The sequence below is a fragment of the Pogoniulus pusillus genome, chromosome 11 (assembly GCF_015220805.1).
Source record: "Pogoniulus pusillus isolate bPogPus1 chromosome 11, bPogPus1.pri, whole genome shotgun sequence".
In the NCBI taxonomy this organism is placed as follows: domain Eukaryota; kingdom Metazoa; phylum Chordata; class Aves; order Piciformes; family Lybiidae; genus Pogoniulus; species Pogoniulus pusillus.
The window spans coordinates 21254730-21272529 of record NC_087274.1 but is presented as its reverse complement, the minus strand read 5'-3'; the positions used below and the strand labels follow the sequence as shown (position 1 = coordinate 21272529).

At 39.1% G+C, this 17800-nt stretch overlaps 1 protein-coding gene across 13 annotated transcripts in view; it reads right to left on the bottom strand.

The window, feature by feature from the left end:
* Nucleotides 1-17800, bottom strand: part of PROM1 (prominin 1) — a 64950-nt gene that overhangs the window by 22787 nt on the left and 24363 nt on the right. For all 13 annotated transcript variants that reach the window (XR_010304021.1, XM_064151394.1, XM_064151392.1 and 10 more), the window contains 7 exons: nt 12605-12725; nt 9997-10060; nt 7664-7753; nt 6141-6358; nt 5665-5739; nt 4194-4257; nt 2031-2190 (listed from right to left, as the gene is read on the bottom strand). Coding sequence is in view for 12 of the 13 variants with exons in the window: in XM_064151394.1 (XP_064007464.1) it covers nt 2031-2190; nt 4194-4257; nt 5665-5739; nt 6141-6358; nt 7664-7753; nt 9997-10060; nt 12605-12725 (792 nt within the window). In the remaining variant the exon portion in view is untranslated. The remainder of the gene's footprint in view (nt 1-2030; nt 2191-4193; nt 4258-5664; nt 5740-6140; nt 6359-7663; nt 7754-9996; nt 10061-12604; nt 12726-17800) is intronic.

The following is a 17800-nucleotide window of genomic DNA, read 5'->3' as shown; positions in this document are numbered from 1 at the left end:
GGTGCCGGGCCTAACACAATCTTCCTCATAGCATTCCTAAACTCATTGGAACCATCCTCTCTCTTGGCAGCTAACCTCACAGCACTCCTCTCACTTGAGTATTGTTGTCTCAGCACATCTACAAGGTCTCGCAGACTAACTGCCTCCTCTTCCTCCTCTTGCTGCTGATCACCAGATGTCCCATCTCTTACATCCTCCTGTGAACCACTCTTTGTCTTAGCTTTTGCCTTAGCAGGTGCCAGAAGGGCCTGAGCAGCAACAGACTTGGATGTGTCTGCTGGAGGATTTGAATCTTTAGGAGTCTGACTTGGAGCTTGTGAGTTCAAGTCTGCCTTGCTCTTAACAGGAGGATTTTGGTTCTGGTCTGCTGGCTGGGGGTTCGAATTGGCTGAGCTGGTGTTATTAGGATTTGGACTGACTGGGCTAGCGTTACCAGCATTAGTAGTATTATTTGCCTGTCCTCCTGGGATGCCTGCCAACCCTGACTTGTTTTCATTTTTGCTAGGAACATTCTGATTTTGGGTACCTGTCTGTGCTCCTGATCCTCCTGCCGAACTCTGCCCGTTATCATTTTTGTTTACGTTAGTGGCGGGAACACTGGCTGTGTTCCCAGCACTTGGAGAAGGAGGGGCAGAGGCTGGCAAGGGGGAAGCCGATAACTGTGTTCCCTTGTTTTGCTGTGAAAGAGACTGCTTCTGAGACACAGAAATTTTCCTAGCTCTTACAGAAGCTGGTTTTGAATTTTTCACACATAATGCCAAAATTAATATGAAATTTAAAACTACAAGAGCCAGTATAATGCCCAGCATCCCTGCCATGCTCTGTTTCGAGTAGAAATCCTTGCATGGATTTGGCATTTCAGTTTGGGGCTGGATGACCCTCATGAGAGCAGTAGATAAAGCAGACTCTCGATTGATTGTAACATTATTGACAAAAACTCTTGTAATATCACTAGTAATATTCTCAGTGACACTAAAACCAGCATAACCAAGAATAAAATCACCCCAGCTCCAGAACATGTTTGAAAGCTTAACTTTGACCTTCTTAAAAACTACATGAAGCAAGAAATAACCAATTTGATCTTTGATCCAGTTGTACACAAAAAACCAGAAAACAGGCCACACAGCAATCCCCACCAAGTACAATAGCTGCTTGATTAGCTTCATCTTAATTCCCAGAGCTAATTTCCAGTCACCCAAAAATCTCTAGCCCCACGTTGGGAAAGCCAATTAAAAATGTGATGGTTTGGGGGTTACCCCGCCCCCCCACACTTTTGAATTTGCCCCAGCTAACTCAGACGGACCCTGGGAATATAGATGAAGCAATTTATTTACAGCTAGCAGAATTTACAAGCAGCTATTTACAATATATACAGTTATATACAATTATATACAGAAATATACAAAGGATAAACAATACAAAAGCACAACTCCCCTCCCAGAAACCTAAGTCCCCAGGAGGGGCTCTCAAACCACCCCAACACCTCCCCCCGGCCCTCTCAACCTTACCCCAGTTCTCAGGAAGAAGAGAGGTGCAGCCAAGAGGTTAGGGAGCAGGGTTAATAGGAGCAGGGTTAATGAGATGTGACCAGGTCTAAGGCAAAAGCAAGAGAGAAAAACAAAATGGAGAAAAAGTCTTTCTTCTTCCCAGAGTTCTCAGCGAGACTGTGAGAGAAGTTGACATCAATTGTTTTCATTTCACTGCCCGTTATCTAGTTATGTTACCAAAACATTCCAGCTTGCTTCAAACTAGCACAATGTATCATATTTTTGTCATCTACCTACATTTATCCTTCCTGAGAAAGGACTGAAGGCCTACAGTGCAGAAACTACCTCTGGCTCTGCAGTGGATCATCACCCGGCTCTTGATTAGCTGCAGTTTTGGCTTTTATTCAAATGCCAGTAACAAACAATTGCCTCATAGCATCTTTGTTTCACTGTTTCACTATCATTAATAGTTTAATGGCCTTGACAGAACGTGAATACAAAGTATTCATAGCACTTCACTCCAGCCTTATTTCCTGTACATACCTGTAGAAATCATACTGCTCCACTAGTGGAAAATAATCTTGAACATATGCTTCACTCTGTGTAAGATACACTGTCAGATCTGCTAAAACCTTCTGAACAGGGAGTGTTTTTGTGAAGGTAGTGATGTTTGAGCCGATGGATTCCAGCACGTTTTTGATATCTGAAAGTATAAACATAGTGCATTGTTACAGACTCACAGAAGGAATTTACATTTCAGGTATACATTACAAAATGCTGTTAAGCCATTTGCCACACGTAACAAGCAAGCCATGAAGACAAGCGTGAGGAAGAGACAAGCAAGCAACAAAACCACTGAGCTTCAAAGTAACACAATGGCATTTTAAAATGCACACTTTATTTTTAGCATTCAGTTTAATGATGAAAGATGTAGATGTCTAGCCAGAGTTCTCTCTTTCCTTTCATTATAATGAATGTGTCACTTTTTATCTAGGCAGCTTAAATCTTGCTTTTCATGCAGTAGTGGAAACGGCAACACTCAGCAAGACAATTAGTCACTAAGTTTACGAAGGAGAAGATGAAAATCTATTTAAACTCCATCACTTGGGAATACAACACTGTGAAACAAATGAGACTGTCTATACTGAGAATCTATACTAGTTATTTTCAATCTTATTTAAAAAGATTACTTAAATTCAGTCCAATTAGTTAGCAACACTCTTGAGATAATGATCAATTAAGCTATTTTTCCCCCCTACTCAAACCATCAACAACTGTGCTACCCTGCCCTTACAGTTTAGACACAAAAGACATCATTAATTCAGTTATTATACATATTGTCCATTTGTAGAAGGCAGCCTCTCTTTACCCTTCCCCTTCTTTCAATTTGGAATGTAACCATCAGGCACTGGAATGGGCTACCCAGAGAGGTGGTTGAGTCACCAACTCTGGATGTGTTTAAAAGTCGTTTGGATGTGGCCCCTGGAGATATGGTGTAGGGTGCACCTTGTGGAGCAGAGTTATTGGTTGGACTTGGTGACCCTGAGAGTCTTTTCCATCCTAAATGTTTCTGTCATTCTGTGATAACTTGAAACATGAGCATGTATAGCTGTAGGTGGCTACCTGGTAGAAGGCAACACATTTGACTCTCCCAAACAGCAACCGGACAAGGTTTGGGCAGTTTGGGATATTTACCCTTTTAAATTCAATCAGGTACCAAACAACTCTTCTTTTAAAAAACTACAAATAAATACTACTTTTTTTCTAGTAAACATTTTTTTTCTTTTCAAATTTACTGTGCAACTCAATCTCAGTTTTTATATAAATAAAACCCCAACAACCTACAAGCAGATAAATTATGATGGTTTGTCTGTTTGTGTGTGTCTGCAGATACCAACAATGAGTAAATCTACACTAGCTTTCTTCATGAAAAGTTAGCACAAATTTTAGAAAAATGGCTTGGTTTAGGCAAGTTCACATGGTCTGTTATCTTTGCATACATAGTGTTTCCATTCTGGCCAAAAGAAAAAGCAAAACAAAAGAAAAAGCCAGCCCCCAAACCAAACAAACTTACAAGGAACAGCTGTTATATATGCAGCACAGGTCCACAATGCAAGAACAAAAATTAGAACACATTAGTATACATCCACTATGCTACATTTTGTTCAAATCTCAGGTGTTCAAGTACTGCCAAAGAATAAGTGTAAAGCTCAAGTAACAAAACAATTCAGACAGACATTATCTTTAAGGTGTATTTTTACCTCCCTTTTGTCATCCACTACATTTTAATACAGCAGCAGGCAGGTTCAGGTTTTTTTAATATCACACTCCTAAATACATCACAGACACATTGGTCAAGGCAAATTAGCTTTTCAACTAAATAAAGTGTCAGTGCCCAAGTTGGAATCCCAATAGTTCTCATTCCTTGAGCGGCACAAAAAATATCTAACTCATAAAACTCCATAAAATACCATACAGTCCATTTGTAAGGTTTAGAGTCCTCATCAAAACACAGTTGCTTTCTACGTTTAAGGGGTTTAGGTGGCACTATTTTTTTTTAAGTGTTAAGTTTTACATTTTAATCTTTCATGATCTTTAGCCTACAAAAAAGTCTTACTGATAGAAAAAAAAACCACCAAAACATCAGTAAGTGTTTTAAAACCATCAACACTACAAAACTGACGTGAAAAGATAATTTGTCCTCACCTGATAAAATGTTTCTGGTCTGATTAACTACCAAGTCTGGAGTATCATTAAACGCTGCATAACCCTAAGCAAGAAAGTTGGAAAAGTAACAGTTAGTTTTTCATTGCCAAATCACATACAAATCTTTTTCTTTTATACAAGGAGTATACACATGATAAAATATAATGGTAGTAGAATGAAATATATTTTTATTACTGCACATTATATAAAGGTCAAAGCAGAACAGGAGCTGAAGCATATCTCAGATTCATTCTGCTCTCCAGGATATAGATGCATTACTCACAAGCACCTCAGACTTTACGGTACTGTTGTCTGTAAGATCTATCTCAGGTCACAGAATGGCTTAAGCTGGAAGGGACCTTAGAGATCATCCACTCCAACCTCATCACTGTGGGCAGACTTGTCTGTTCCAGGTTTCATCTAACCTGGTCTTGAATACCCCCAGGGAGGAAGCATCTAGAATTCTCGGGGCAGCCTATTCCAGAGTCCTGAGATTCAGTCAACCTACTCTCTCTTCAAAACCTTCCCTCTTTTATTATTTAGACACCCTATGAAAAGTCTTCTCCAGCTTCTCCTCTGGAAGGCAGCTATAAGGCAAGATAAAACTGGCCACACACACATATGAAGATTAACTAAATTAAACAAGGTACTATGTAACAAACACCATCTCTTCACAAGTCCTTGCTTTCTCGACACTGAATGTATGCTACACTGATACCCAAATGCCTCTACAGACATTGCAACATTTTCCTTCAGAGAGAAGAAAGGGTCTAAACCATGGGGACTGAGTTCAGCAGCTCATCCGGACAGAAAGGAGAGATGACTGCTCTGTATGCTATAAGTTTTACTCCATGCAAACCAGATCACTTCAGAAGCAGACAGAAGTCTAAACTTCTTATACACATCCTTTGATTTCAGCAAGTGACTTCTGCTCCCAGAAGACATTTTCAGGTTGCTAGATTTTTGAACTACACAAATTAAGCCATTTTTTAATAGTTGAAATTCATGGTGTCCTGTGAGTAGTCTTGCAAAAATACTAATAGCAATTACACTAGGTTAATTCCTCCAGATTTAGTATCAGATATGCATATAAAGGCATTCAAAATACCTGGGATGTAATGCAACTATTTAGGAGAGGGTAGATTTATTTTTCATTCTTTAGTTAAACCAAGAAATACAGAGCATACTAGCAGATCCATGCTTCTGCTTTTGTGTTTTTAAAGATTGCTCTTTCAAGCAGATAATTAGCAATATATTTTTGATCTGCAGTGTCCTGGGGATGTAAAGCACTACATTCACGCTTTCAAATAATAAATCTTGACCAAATAATGGAATAAGGAGAGATACCCACCACAAGGCACAATCAGGCATGAAGAAGAGAACTGTGCTTGAGAATGGCAAAGGAAAGCAAGTGATATGCAAGTATTCCACTTTGTTAATTAATGGATTACAAGCTTGTCAAGAAACGTACCTTTTGAACCAGACTAGAAAGGTCTATTTTAAGGACATCATTGACCTTGGCAAGCTCTGAACTCACTCCTGGCAGCTAGGAAGTGAAAAGCATCCTTGAGTCACATAAAAACAGCAGTCTTGCTACTTCAATAAATATTTCAAAAGGTAGGAGAACAGATAAAGAAACCAGAAAGATGATTTAGGGTAGACTCTCCTACTACACTTATGAAACCTTTGCTGCACAAAAGCAAAGCTTAACCTCAGCATTTTTGGGAAGGCATATTATTTCACTGCCCAGAGCACAACTGTAATACAGCTGCTTGACACATTTTATCCTCATCTACACAGAAGGTGAAAACAGCAACTAGAATTACCCAGAAACACCGAATGAGGAAAGGTCACTTATCTCACCTGTGACAGCACTTAAGTTGCAGAGATACTACCAGGCATACCCAAGGCAATCACACTCTAAGAGTCTGAAATGTATTCTCTTACCCCACTGAAATTGGCATTGATGTTCAGCTGATTCAATGAATTCCTGATGATATTGCAAGTTGAGGCAGCCTGAGCTGCAGAGCACGCAGCATCACTGAGAGTGTTGTTTAGATGCATCTTGACATCTGTCAGGTTTGTATGAAGCCTCTCTGTCCCCTCCTGCAAAACCTCTACAGAGACACTCACATTCTCCAGTGCTTCCTTTGTTTCTCTGATGGCTGCAAAGACAAGAATTCTGATTTTAAAAAGCTTTAGTTAGTAAGGAGTGCACAGATACAGACATGAAGGGAAAGTGTGCACGTGTAATTGCTGTGATATTCTTATGACTGATCTAAATAACACTGCCTCTCTCCCAGAAAAACTTTCTATCAGAGAATATGTATTTATCACACAAAAATATATACCTTATGTTTTCCTACTAACAAATGCATAAGCTCAGGTAACTCTTATTGAGATGCTATCCGCTTTGCAAATGACTCTTTTCTACCCTTTCCCTACCTCTCCTTACCCATTGATTTCAGTAAAAAACTTTAACACTTGGTCAGGAGAATTAAAAAGGAAGCATAATGTCCACAAAACAGTATTTCCAGTATTTTGTTTACAAGTCAACCCACAAATCATGTACCTGCAAGATGAAAGGTGAAGATCATGTAGTATCAGCAAGTATTAATGAATGGTCAGCACTATCTGTGGCTTTAGGTCTCAGCCCAATCACAAAACAAAAACACAAAACCCAACAAAACACTGAACAATTGTTTAGTGGACATAAAAACACACAGACACAACTAAAGACACATTACAAAAATAAAGTGCACTTCACACAACATAATTTTTTACCTTTGATAGCCCTTTCCACTTTGACTTCAAGACAAATAAGAGGAATAAAGCAAAAAAGGAGAATGATGACGAGGGAATGAGAAAGAATTTGTGGGTTAAAAGAAAGTGGCTCGAGTTCATAGATGCCTTTCCCTTTGCTCTACAAGCTGTACCTGACTCTTGAAAAAAAGTCTTAAATAGAAAACAAAGAAGTATTTTCTTTAAAGGGAGAGAGAACTAAGTATGAGCAATGCTAAACCCAAAGACATAACGAAGAGATGATGTTTAGCACTCTCATAATAGTCTTAGCAGTGTATAGGACAGACCTATTGTACACCCATCCCCTGGCCTATCAAAGATTAACCTGCGCAGTCCTATGGACAGTGGTTAAAGCACAATTTTCCAAGTCTCCCATGTACCCAACAGAAAGGGATGACCACCTGGAGCAGGAGACTGGGATTTAGACTGTCTTCAATGACTGGTGAAACTAGGTATCAGCAGTAGCACATAAATGCCTGTTTTAATTTTAAAATAAATTTATAAACCTTAAAAATGTATGAAATCCTCAACTGAAAAGAAACATCAAGGCACACAGAAAAAGGGTTAGTTTGGTACTGTATAAAGCCATCCCATGCTGTGCACCAGAAGGATGATGTCTATCTTACCATGGCAACAGAACATTAATACAACTGTATGTACATCTTTACCTCCTGCTATTGTCAGAGCTGCATCAAGTGCGGGACGTACTTCTTTTCCCAGCTGTTCTTGAACTCTACTTCCAAGCAAAGGTCCAACATCTGTAGCATGGAGAGACAAAAAACCCCAAACCACAACTATTATACACTGGTTCAATTTAAACTACCTCTTAACATAGGTGTTGTCACTCTTACTTAATGTAGTATACATATATTGCTAAAATTTCCCTAAGGTCTGACAGTCAGAGCTCAGTGGTGGAAGGTAAGGCAGCAACACAATTCTCCTTCAGCTGTAGGCTTATAAATGAAAACAGTAAATCAAAATACGGGGAGAGATTATTCACTAGCACTTGACTGTATGGATAAAGGCATTTCTACAAATTACAAAACCAGATTTCATTGCATTAACTACTTTCTTGTAAACAGTTTTTTAATTTCCTCACAACCTATTGTAAAGAGGCCCAACACGTAGACAGGAATTTCTTGGTGCACTCTGACTACATGCTATAATGCAAAATACACTGGGAAATGGATTTTTCTTTGTCCTGTTCCTCATGTATCCAACAATGTCAAGGTCACCCACATCTCAAACCTGCCAGTCATCTTTGTTGAAATCCCTTAAGCATGTTAAGCACACGTGTATTTCCAGTGCCTGCCCTGTCATGCAGTGCTCTCAGCTCTGGTGCTCATAGCTCTGCCTTCATGTTTCCTCACTGCCCTTCCTACCTCCAAACCCTCCTGCCTCACTGCCCACAAACAGGAATGAAGCTAATGTCAGCAAGAAGATTGACAACACTGAGCAGTTTGGTGAAGCATCTGAATGTAACACATCCACTAGGTAGTCACTGGGTCCCCTCTATTTCCAGACCACAGTAAACAGCTTTGACTTTTTTGCTCTTGATGAGAAGATGGTAATACTGCATGGTACAGAAGCATCCATTACTGTCAGCACTGTCATGTCTGGCTTGGCATGAGAATTTTTATCAAGCAGAAAACACTTATCATTTCCTTAGGGTAGGCAAACTGAATTCATCTACATTTCTCTTAAGGTTTATGCTACTGTTGATTCCTTTACAATGAAATCCTTTGTCCCTAGGTGTCACACACTTAATTCTGCTATTTGAGGAAAATAAAAGCTAGCCTCATTTACTGACAAGCACTCTCACCCCAGATCCAGCTAGGTTTCTGTTACCTAACCAATTAAGCTGGCACTGAGAACAACTAAATATTTAATTTAAAATCTTGAGTTGGAATGGGAAGCTACAAGCTACTCAAAATGCAGATGTCAAACTATTATTATTGACTTCAGGATGACACACATTTTTTTAAGACCAGAATGTTCCTGACTTGAATTAAAAATGGGAAGACTACTATTACTTTTGCAACCACATTCAATGTGTTTTAGTAATCTTGTCTAGATTTAGTAATCTTGTCTGCTTAAAACCTAGACAGAAGCAGAGATCTCAGGCATGATAAACCAATTCAGGTAAGCGGCATGTTGCCACAATCGTGTAGTTTGACTCAAGCAATCATCTTGTTTAAAATTCATGTTGGTATTTCTGTATTTCACATCTGAAATGCAGGCCTGTACACATTTATTAAGACCTGCTAACAATGCGTCTTGAGTTCTAATCTGCACTGACTATGGCCAGCTCTTGTTGTTATTAAGAGTTTTGTAAAGCAATGTTTAAATCACCAAAAAAAACCAACCCATCAGTGGCTTGGTTGCTTCTGTTTACTGAGAGCTTTAAAAGAGAACACCTCGCATTTGAACTGTGCTGAAGGGGAAAGTGCTGCAGTTGTACTTCAAGTGTTATCTCCTGCTCTTCAACTGCTCCTTCCAAAACAGCAAATGCATTAAGCAGCTTTAGAAAGAAGATAAGCTTATGCCTCACAACTTCTACCCGAGTAGAGGATAGAGGTATAACACCACAAACAAACAAGTGCAGAGACCTCTCAGCCATTGAAACCATCAAAACACAAGCAGCTCTGTTTCATGACACTTGACTCCACAGTTAGAACCTGAGAAATAATATTCTAAAGAAAGCACTAAGTACTAGTGGTTATTTAGCCACAAAAAGGAAGATAAAACGTGAGTTTATTTAATTGCCTCTGCATAAGCCAAACAACTTTTATTGCAGGAAACAATATGCATTATACCAGCTCTGGGGCATTTTGTGTGGAAAGAATTTTAGGTTTTAGTCTCATTTACCACTAAGAATAGCACTTATTGAAAACCACAGTCTCATAAATAAAATCTTGACTTTGCATTATGAGCTATTTACATCATCTTATCAAAGTCTTTCTGTACATGCCACTAGCCCCCTTTAAATCAAAGTACTCACTATTCAGGTCAGAGAGTGCTTTATCCTTAGTTGTGTTGTACTGGCTCACCAAGTAATCAATTTGCTGAAAAGAAGATGATAAAACAAACCTATTAAAATAATTGGGGAAAAAAAAGGTAATGCTTCTAAATAATGAGTCAAACTGTCACTTTGGAACAATTGAAATACTGCCGAAACTCCCAAAATTTTGTGTCTCCAGTTTTGCACATCTTATGCTTTGTTATTTAATGTTCTAGCGGCATTTATCGCCCCTTTTACAAAGACACATGATGATGGCTTGGTAATTTTGAAGCAATTCACCAACAGGTTGCCATGTATCTGGACTGCATTTCAGAGGTTCCCTCGCTGGGAGGAGCTGCTCTTAGTGCAGATGGCTCTCTCAGCATCACGGGAATCTGGCTCAAGCACAGCCTGAGCCCTACTAAAACACAGTAACAACACAGAACAGCAAACCCAGATCCTGAGTTAGGAAAAGAAAAGGCCATCCAAGAACCACCCAGAGTGGAAATCTTACTACAGTTATTTTGAAAAGACATTAAAAATCATCTCCATTGATTTCTGCATGTTTGAAATAATGCATTAAAAATCCTACCCCAGCTGAACAAAAGCAATGTAAAAGGTAACAAACGGACAAACAAGTTTCCAATTTCAAATGTGACTCAAACGTGGAACCAGGTGGTCTGCAATCTCAAAGTAAAGAAATAAACAGCAGACAAAACCCCACTGTTCAAAGCAACTTAGTGATCACACAGAAGCGGGTGTAATTAAATGACAAAGCATGAGGTAGAGATCTTTCTTTTTAAAAAAGAAAAAAAGGAGGAAAAAAAAAAAAGAGCATTTCTTCCTAAAAAGGCTGCAGGTACATTTGTTTGTTTTGTCTTCCTTAGCTAACCTAAAGGCTAAAATTTGCAGGGCTGTACATTCTGCAGTGCCTCCAGCAAGGTCCCAGACAAAAGGTGATTCTGTGTAACTAAGAGTGTTATGGCTCAGGCCTCACAGTCTGAAAATCTTCTGTGACATGAACCCTTAAAGTGACTTTTCTGCAAATCCTCTTACATGTTGTACACTTCATACTGATGACTCAAGGACAGCAGTTTGGATTTCAGAGCTTTACAGCCAACCAGCTGGATTCTACAACTTTTTCTAGAAGCTGAAGTTCTTCTCCTAACCTCAAGAATTTCTTACAAGAGTGTGTGTGATTGCAATACTCCTGTACCTTGTCTGATAAAACAACTTGGAAGAGGTCTCTCATGACTGAATCATTAAGGGTCATCAAGTCTAAAAAACAAAAATAATCCTGCACAGAAACTAAAAACCTACTGCCTAAGTGAAATTTTGAGGACTGCCTGGGGCACATGTTCAAATCCTGCCACTTCTGAATTGAAGAATTTGGATTTTTTTTTTTTTTAGCTAGTGTCTATTTTTTTTCCTGTATCAGGATGGTTACTTCCAGGTAATAGATTTTCTGCTCCAATATTTCCTGTTGTTGGCACTCAGCAAGCTGTGAACAGGCAGCCCAGCAGCTTCTGAAGCAACTGAATGACCCCTTTCTGAGACAGCAGTAAGCTCCAGACTGACAAAAGGCATTCTGTTTCAGCAGAGATTTCTGGTGTGACCTCCACTTCTGCCATACACCCCCACCACCAGACTGTCATGACAACACATGCTAACAAATAACTGTGTACAGAAGAATTCCAGCCATGGAAACATCCAGTGGCATTCCCCCATACATCTCCTGTTCTCATACAGTGTGATCAGCAGAAAACCAGCCCTGAGTTACTTTGACTGGGATGCCACCCCACTTGTCAATCCTACACAACTGTGAATTCCATCTATTTCTGATTTAGCAGTCACATTGAGGAGATGAATTTACCATAATTTATTAAATTTAATTAAAGCTAAGGTAATAGGACTGTTGGGCTTTATTTTCCTCCTAATTCATGAGGAATTGGAATTTGTACATGGGAAAGATGCCAAGTCCTCCTTACTAGCATTTCTTTCTTTCAATGCAGAAAAGATGTGCAGAAAACTGCTTATAGGATTCTAAGGAAATTTTTGAAGAAGAAAAGAAGGAATCCTCCCTGTTCAGTATTGCATAATACAACACTGGTTTAAAGAAAAAAAAAAGTCAAAGATGCTTTTGGAAATGAAGCTGTGGGACTGAGCTAGTTGAGTGTAAAATACAAGAAAACCATAAAAAGAGTCACAAGGAATTCAAGTCTTCATGTAGCATCTTTTTTTGCTTTGTAGATGTATTCCTTTTAAAGCTTTATTTTTCCAAATTAACCATGTCCTGCTAGCAATCCATTCTAGTTCAGTAGGAGAAAAGAGACCCATGAACATCATCAAAGCACACTCCAGGAATACAGCTCAACAGTTGCTCCAAGGATGCTGATCCATTAGGATAACTCCTAGATACTCCCTACTGTATGAAAATGTCTTACCTTGCATAATTTATTCTATTTCACAAGACTGACACTCGCAGAACAAACAAAATACTGCAGGAGTAATTTATGCCAGGCAGAAAGAAACAATTATTTTCTGCAATGCTTTTTACTTACACCTCTTCCTTCCCACCTCTATTCCCCAAAAAGAAAAAATTCTTTACCGTTGGAGTATCATTAAGGAAAATTTTCAGATCTTTGAAATTACTGTTAACCAGTTTCTTTGCTCCTCGGACTTGGTTAGTTAAATGCTGGTTGGCAGCATATGCACAGAGCACTCCAATGCTACAAGAAAATACATACATTAGATATTTATTTATTACTGTAAATCCTGACACAGAACAGAAAAAACTCTACACTGTCAAAACAAATACCTGCATAAATTAACACCATTTCTTTTTCCTACTACAGACTTTCACATGCACCACAAGGCAGAAAGGAATTAGCTACGAGGGTCAATATTGTACTGCTAATTCAAAATAAGAAAGGGAAAAGAGATGTTAACCCAAATCTTCAGAAGTTTTCAGCAACCAGCTACTTATCCATTTAGCACTGATACTGCCAAAGAACGTTCACAAGCCAGGTAAACTGTGTTTTAGGCTGTTTTACAAGGACTATTAACTTTGCTACAAGCAAACACTCCTAAGTTAATTGTAAAAGGAAGTAGTTTACATTTGAACACTTCAGCAACGTTTACTCACAAAAGGCCAATTTATTTACATAATTCCCTAGGTCTTTTAAAAGCACGTGAATAGTCCTTATTAATGCTAAAATAACATAGGAGCATTTCCTGATGTGAAAACAAAAGGTCGGCTTCCAGTCAGCAGTGGCTCCTGATTATTTCCTATTTGATCGTTCCCCACTGTAAAATTCTAATTATAGCATGGCAGATCCGCACAAACAGTAAGCAAAAAGGCAATTAAAAAACCCATAAGATGTTTCAAAAGCTCTTTTAGGATACACAGTCCTTAAGTCCTCGTTTAGTTTAGATGTAAAATTGACTCAAAAAAGGATGACTTTCTGTTTTTAAACATCTCATACTCACAACAGCAAACCTTTCAGACAAGCACCAGAAAAAAAGAATCAAGAGCAGCCACCAGAATGGCAACAGCCTCAAAAGCAGGCTGACTACAGACCCCCTTGATAGTGAAGGCACGTGAAAGCTCTAACTTTGCACAGACCTAAGCGGTGCACCACACAGATCCACTCAACACAGGGTGATATATCCCTAAAGGGCAAGCTCTGCCTAGAAGCTGCAGCCAGGTTCTTTACAGGCAATTCCTGGACAGTTTATTTGTTCAGTCTCTTACTCTGCATTGTACTACAGCAGCTCTGTACTAAAGGGGCAATCCCCTCAAAGGTCAACACAGATACTCAAGGAGAAAGCAGTCACTAATACAAATAACACACACTCCTCCCAGGCTGTCAAACTTGCTGAGTTGGAGTGTCAGGAAAACTTGAATACTACTCTTTTAAAATAAGACTTAAGAGAAAACCTCTACCAGGCTCCTTATGGGGCAAAAATATATGTGGTTAAGTATAACTTTTGCTTTAAAGAATGTTTGTTCAAAGGAAACCATAACACAGCCACATAACTGTGAAATATGATGGGGGAGAGCAAATGGGTACCTAAAATTACATGATCTGCATACCCTGGCAAGACAGAATCAAACATCTTGACAATGCTCAGCTCCTCCTACCAGTGACCCAATAACCAAACATGCACCTTTATTTTGCTTTTCCTGCTTTAGCTTTCCCAAACAATGAAAAGGCTTATCCCAGTATAACTGGTCTCAACTGTAAGAATTTATTTTGCTTTGACAAATACCCTTAGCAGTAAACATTCTGTTTTCAAAGCATGGTAGAGGAAGAGGTGCCAAGACTTTATGCTACAAGTGCTGTTCCATTAGGACTGCTTCACTAATTTATTTTGTAGTACCTGAAAATGTTCAGAGCAGGATGGCAAAGTTTGACATCTCCAAGTTGCTTCTCTATCCAAAATTTCACAGCTATATCTTCAAAACTGGCTATTAACTACCATCCCAGAAGTCACTAATGAATGGATGCAAAACTTTATTTTGTTACTTAACCAAACAGCAAATGTCTTATTTTCACCATGACCAACATCTGACCAGAAATAATCATCAACTATCACACATGGAAGGAGAATTCCAAACGCATAAAATGCCAAGAAACTCAATAGCTTTCAGCACAAGCAGAAGGAATTGGTTTCATTTGGGGCACATGTGATGTATTTCTTTTCACTCTGACATTGAAATGATGGCAATTCATTAAAAAATATTTTAGTTTGTCTTTTTTGTTTGTTTAAGACAAACTACCTCAAACTATCAGGAAAAGTAAATGGTTGTATGTTGCCCCGAGGTTCTGAGTTCATAACAACATCCTTGTTCTTTGGACAGCCAATGTTTTTATGTCCTTTCAGTGTTATGCTCACAGAGCAGAAAGGTCAATTGGAAGCTAACAAAACAGTACTTTGTAAAACTTGAGCACGATCGTTTTTCTCTTCAGCCTCCTAAGTGGAAGGAGTGGGAGGAAACAAGATAGTGGAGATGCTTTAAGCAGACGAGGCACTCAGAAAAATTGCAACTACATTCTGAATGGAACTAAACAAACACACAACATGAGAAGAAAAATCTATTATGTAACTGAGCCTTGAGTCAACATTCAATAAGCAACTACACGGAGAATGTCATAAAGCAGGAATAAAAAGGACATGCCTTTTCTGTAATGGATTAGAGGACTGTTTAAATGGTCTCTTCAAGAGTCAGATATTCCACACTCAATTTGTTACCAAGTTTCACAGACTGACATAAATATGACTAGAATCTAGTTGTACAGGGGGGGACAGACACACTCAAGATTTTCCTTCAGCTGTGCTTGCAAAAAAATTCAAGTCACAACAGAACCTCTGAACAAATTTACATACTGAAGAATGTCACCTTCTTCACAAAGAAAACAGGCTGGAGATTTCTGCACCACCTTTTCCACTCATCCTTTCAGATACTGTTGATTCCCAGGTTCTGACAACAGCATTACCAAACTTGTAAAGCCAAGAGGTCTTCCACGACGCCTGCAGGAGATACTTGCCAAGGTATCAAGTATCTCTCCTTTCTCTAAGACTTTTCTTTCCCTAGCTTCATACATAGTAACAATCACAACTTCAAGAAAGAACTTACAAGCTGTCTTGCAAGGATAGAAAGCGGGTTGTGTTTTTCTAGTTCTAGCAAACAGCCAGGACATTTTTCAATCACCAGTATTAAATTTGGTATTGCAATGTACTTTATCTTAAAAATCCAATGCTCTCTCCTTGCCTTTACTATGTAGAGGAATTACTGAAATTAAAGGAAAAGATATGTTTGCCTAGGCCTGTAGATAATTAGGAAAGAAGATGTAGCAGTATGTCCCTGTTGCTAAATTCTCAGTTAATATTTAAAGAAAGGCCTATTAATTGTTTTAATGATAAATGTGGAGTATCAAACTTAGCTGTGTATTGGATGGATTATTTCTAGAGCATGTGTAATAGAATCCTGCTTAGTGGGACAACATTCATACATAAAACTGTGAATCACCAAAAAGCACTGCATGTAATTTTAACTCAGTCTACCAAAACATGTATTTCAAATAGAAAGTGAATATATTGGAAAATTAGATACTTAAGGTTAAACAACTGTGTGGCCTCGGTGTACTCTGACAGATGCCTGCCTTGCTAAATGCACCTGCAGCACAGCAGCTTAAGGAGTCTGGGGCGTTCCAGTCACCTAGCAAGGTGTTTAGAAGACATACTCTCAGAGGAGGACCTACTTCAGTGATGATATAATACAGTGTTAGATCAAGATGTGCTAACAGAGTATTCAAGTCTCTGTTCTGGCTGCGTCTTCAAGTAGCCATTAGCATTTTACTTGCATAGGACTAAACTGCTTTCTATTATGTCACATCTTATGTATTGAGCTGAGGTACAGTCCTTGAGAAGTGTGATTTTAGGGACCCTTCCATCTAGGCTGAAAGTGCATGGTAACTTAGGGGAAAAGCAGAGAATAAATCTCTAAAGCAGACTTAGTCTAAGGAATGGAGAAACAGTTATAAGTAAATCTCAGGTTTTCTCCAGTTGTCTTTTTGGTGCAATGGCTACCAAGAAGACCATCCTTTCATGTTTCAGCAAGCTGACAAGGGCTTGGATAGATCCCGGCACAGCATTCTCTCTTCCTTTGTGAAAGAGGATCCAAGAAGGGCAGCAGAATCCTGCTTTGTGTTGAGACATGCTGGAGCCCTAAGCACTCTGCCAAGCTTAGGCCAGTAATAAGCCTTGCAAAGGCCTACCTTGCCTTGCACAGCACTCACAGCATTAGAGACTTAACCAGAGTCTCATACAAGATTACCTTTACCTGTGGAAACCTGCAGACAGAGGTCAGGCCAATCCCTCTCCTAGAGCAAGCACCTGATACTCCTGTTGTCTCATACAAACAGGAAATAAAGGAGGATGAGTTATAGAGGCAGAGTATGCTGAATACCGCAAGAACAGTTGGCAGAAACACCTAAGTTAGAAAGCCCAACAGGAAGGACAATCCCTTAATTTCTCTGCTGACAAGCAACATGTCCTTGGCATTCAGGACACAGCATCCTGCAACACAGTGTAAAGACAGCTGGCAAGCTCTGTGAGCTACCTTCAGTTTCAGTATGCTGAAAGGTAACTGAATAAGTTACTGTCCTCAAGGCACCACTGTACCATGAAGAATTTTTCTCCTGTTATTATGGCAAGGATGCGCCTATCAGCTAGAACACAATTTGTTTTTCTGGTCTTCAGAATACTTACGTGTTCTGTTTGTTAGTGGTGCCTGGGAAAAGCAAGCATGTTCCTACACCTCATATCAGTGTGGTCTACATTTGAATATAGGCTAGATCTCAATTTGTTGTGAAAACCAGAAGTAAAAAGAAAAAAAACAACCACTCTAGATTAAAGTGAAGTGATAAGTGACTGTATTGATGATGACCAAACAGATCAAGAGACTTGTATTTTTTTAATATAATGACAAAATAAGGACAGTGAAAACATGGAGTTGAAGGAAAACAGAAACCCTGTAAGCCAACAATGAATTCTGAAAGGAGGGGAAGGTCTTGCTTTTAGTCCCTCATCACTACATACCCAGCACAGACACATCTCCTAACACCATCAGCACAAAAATGTCTCCCAACTCTGGAACTTTATTACACTGAGTTGCCTAAGCCATGCATGTACTCAAGGACAGAATATACTGAAGGACATCACACAGTTACTTTTCTCACCACTACTGCACTATGAAGAGCCAAGCAGTATGCTGCACCTCAGCTTCTCCATGGGATGG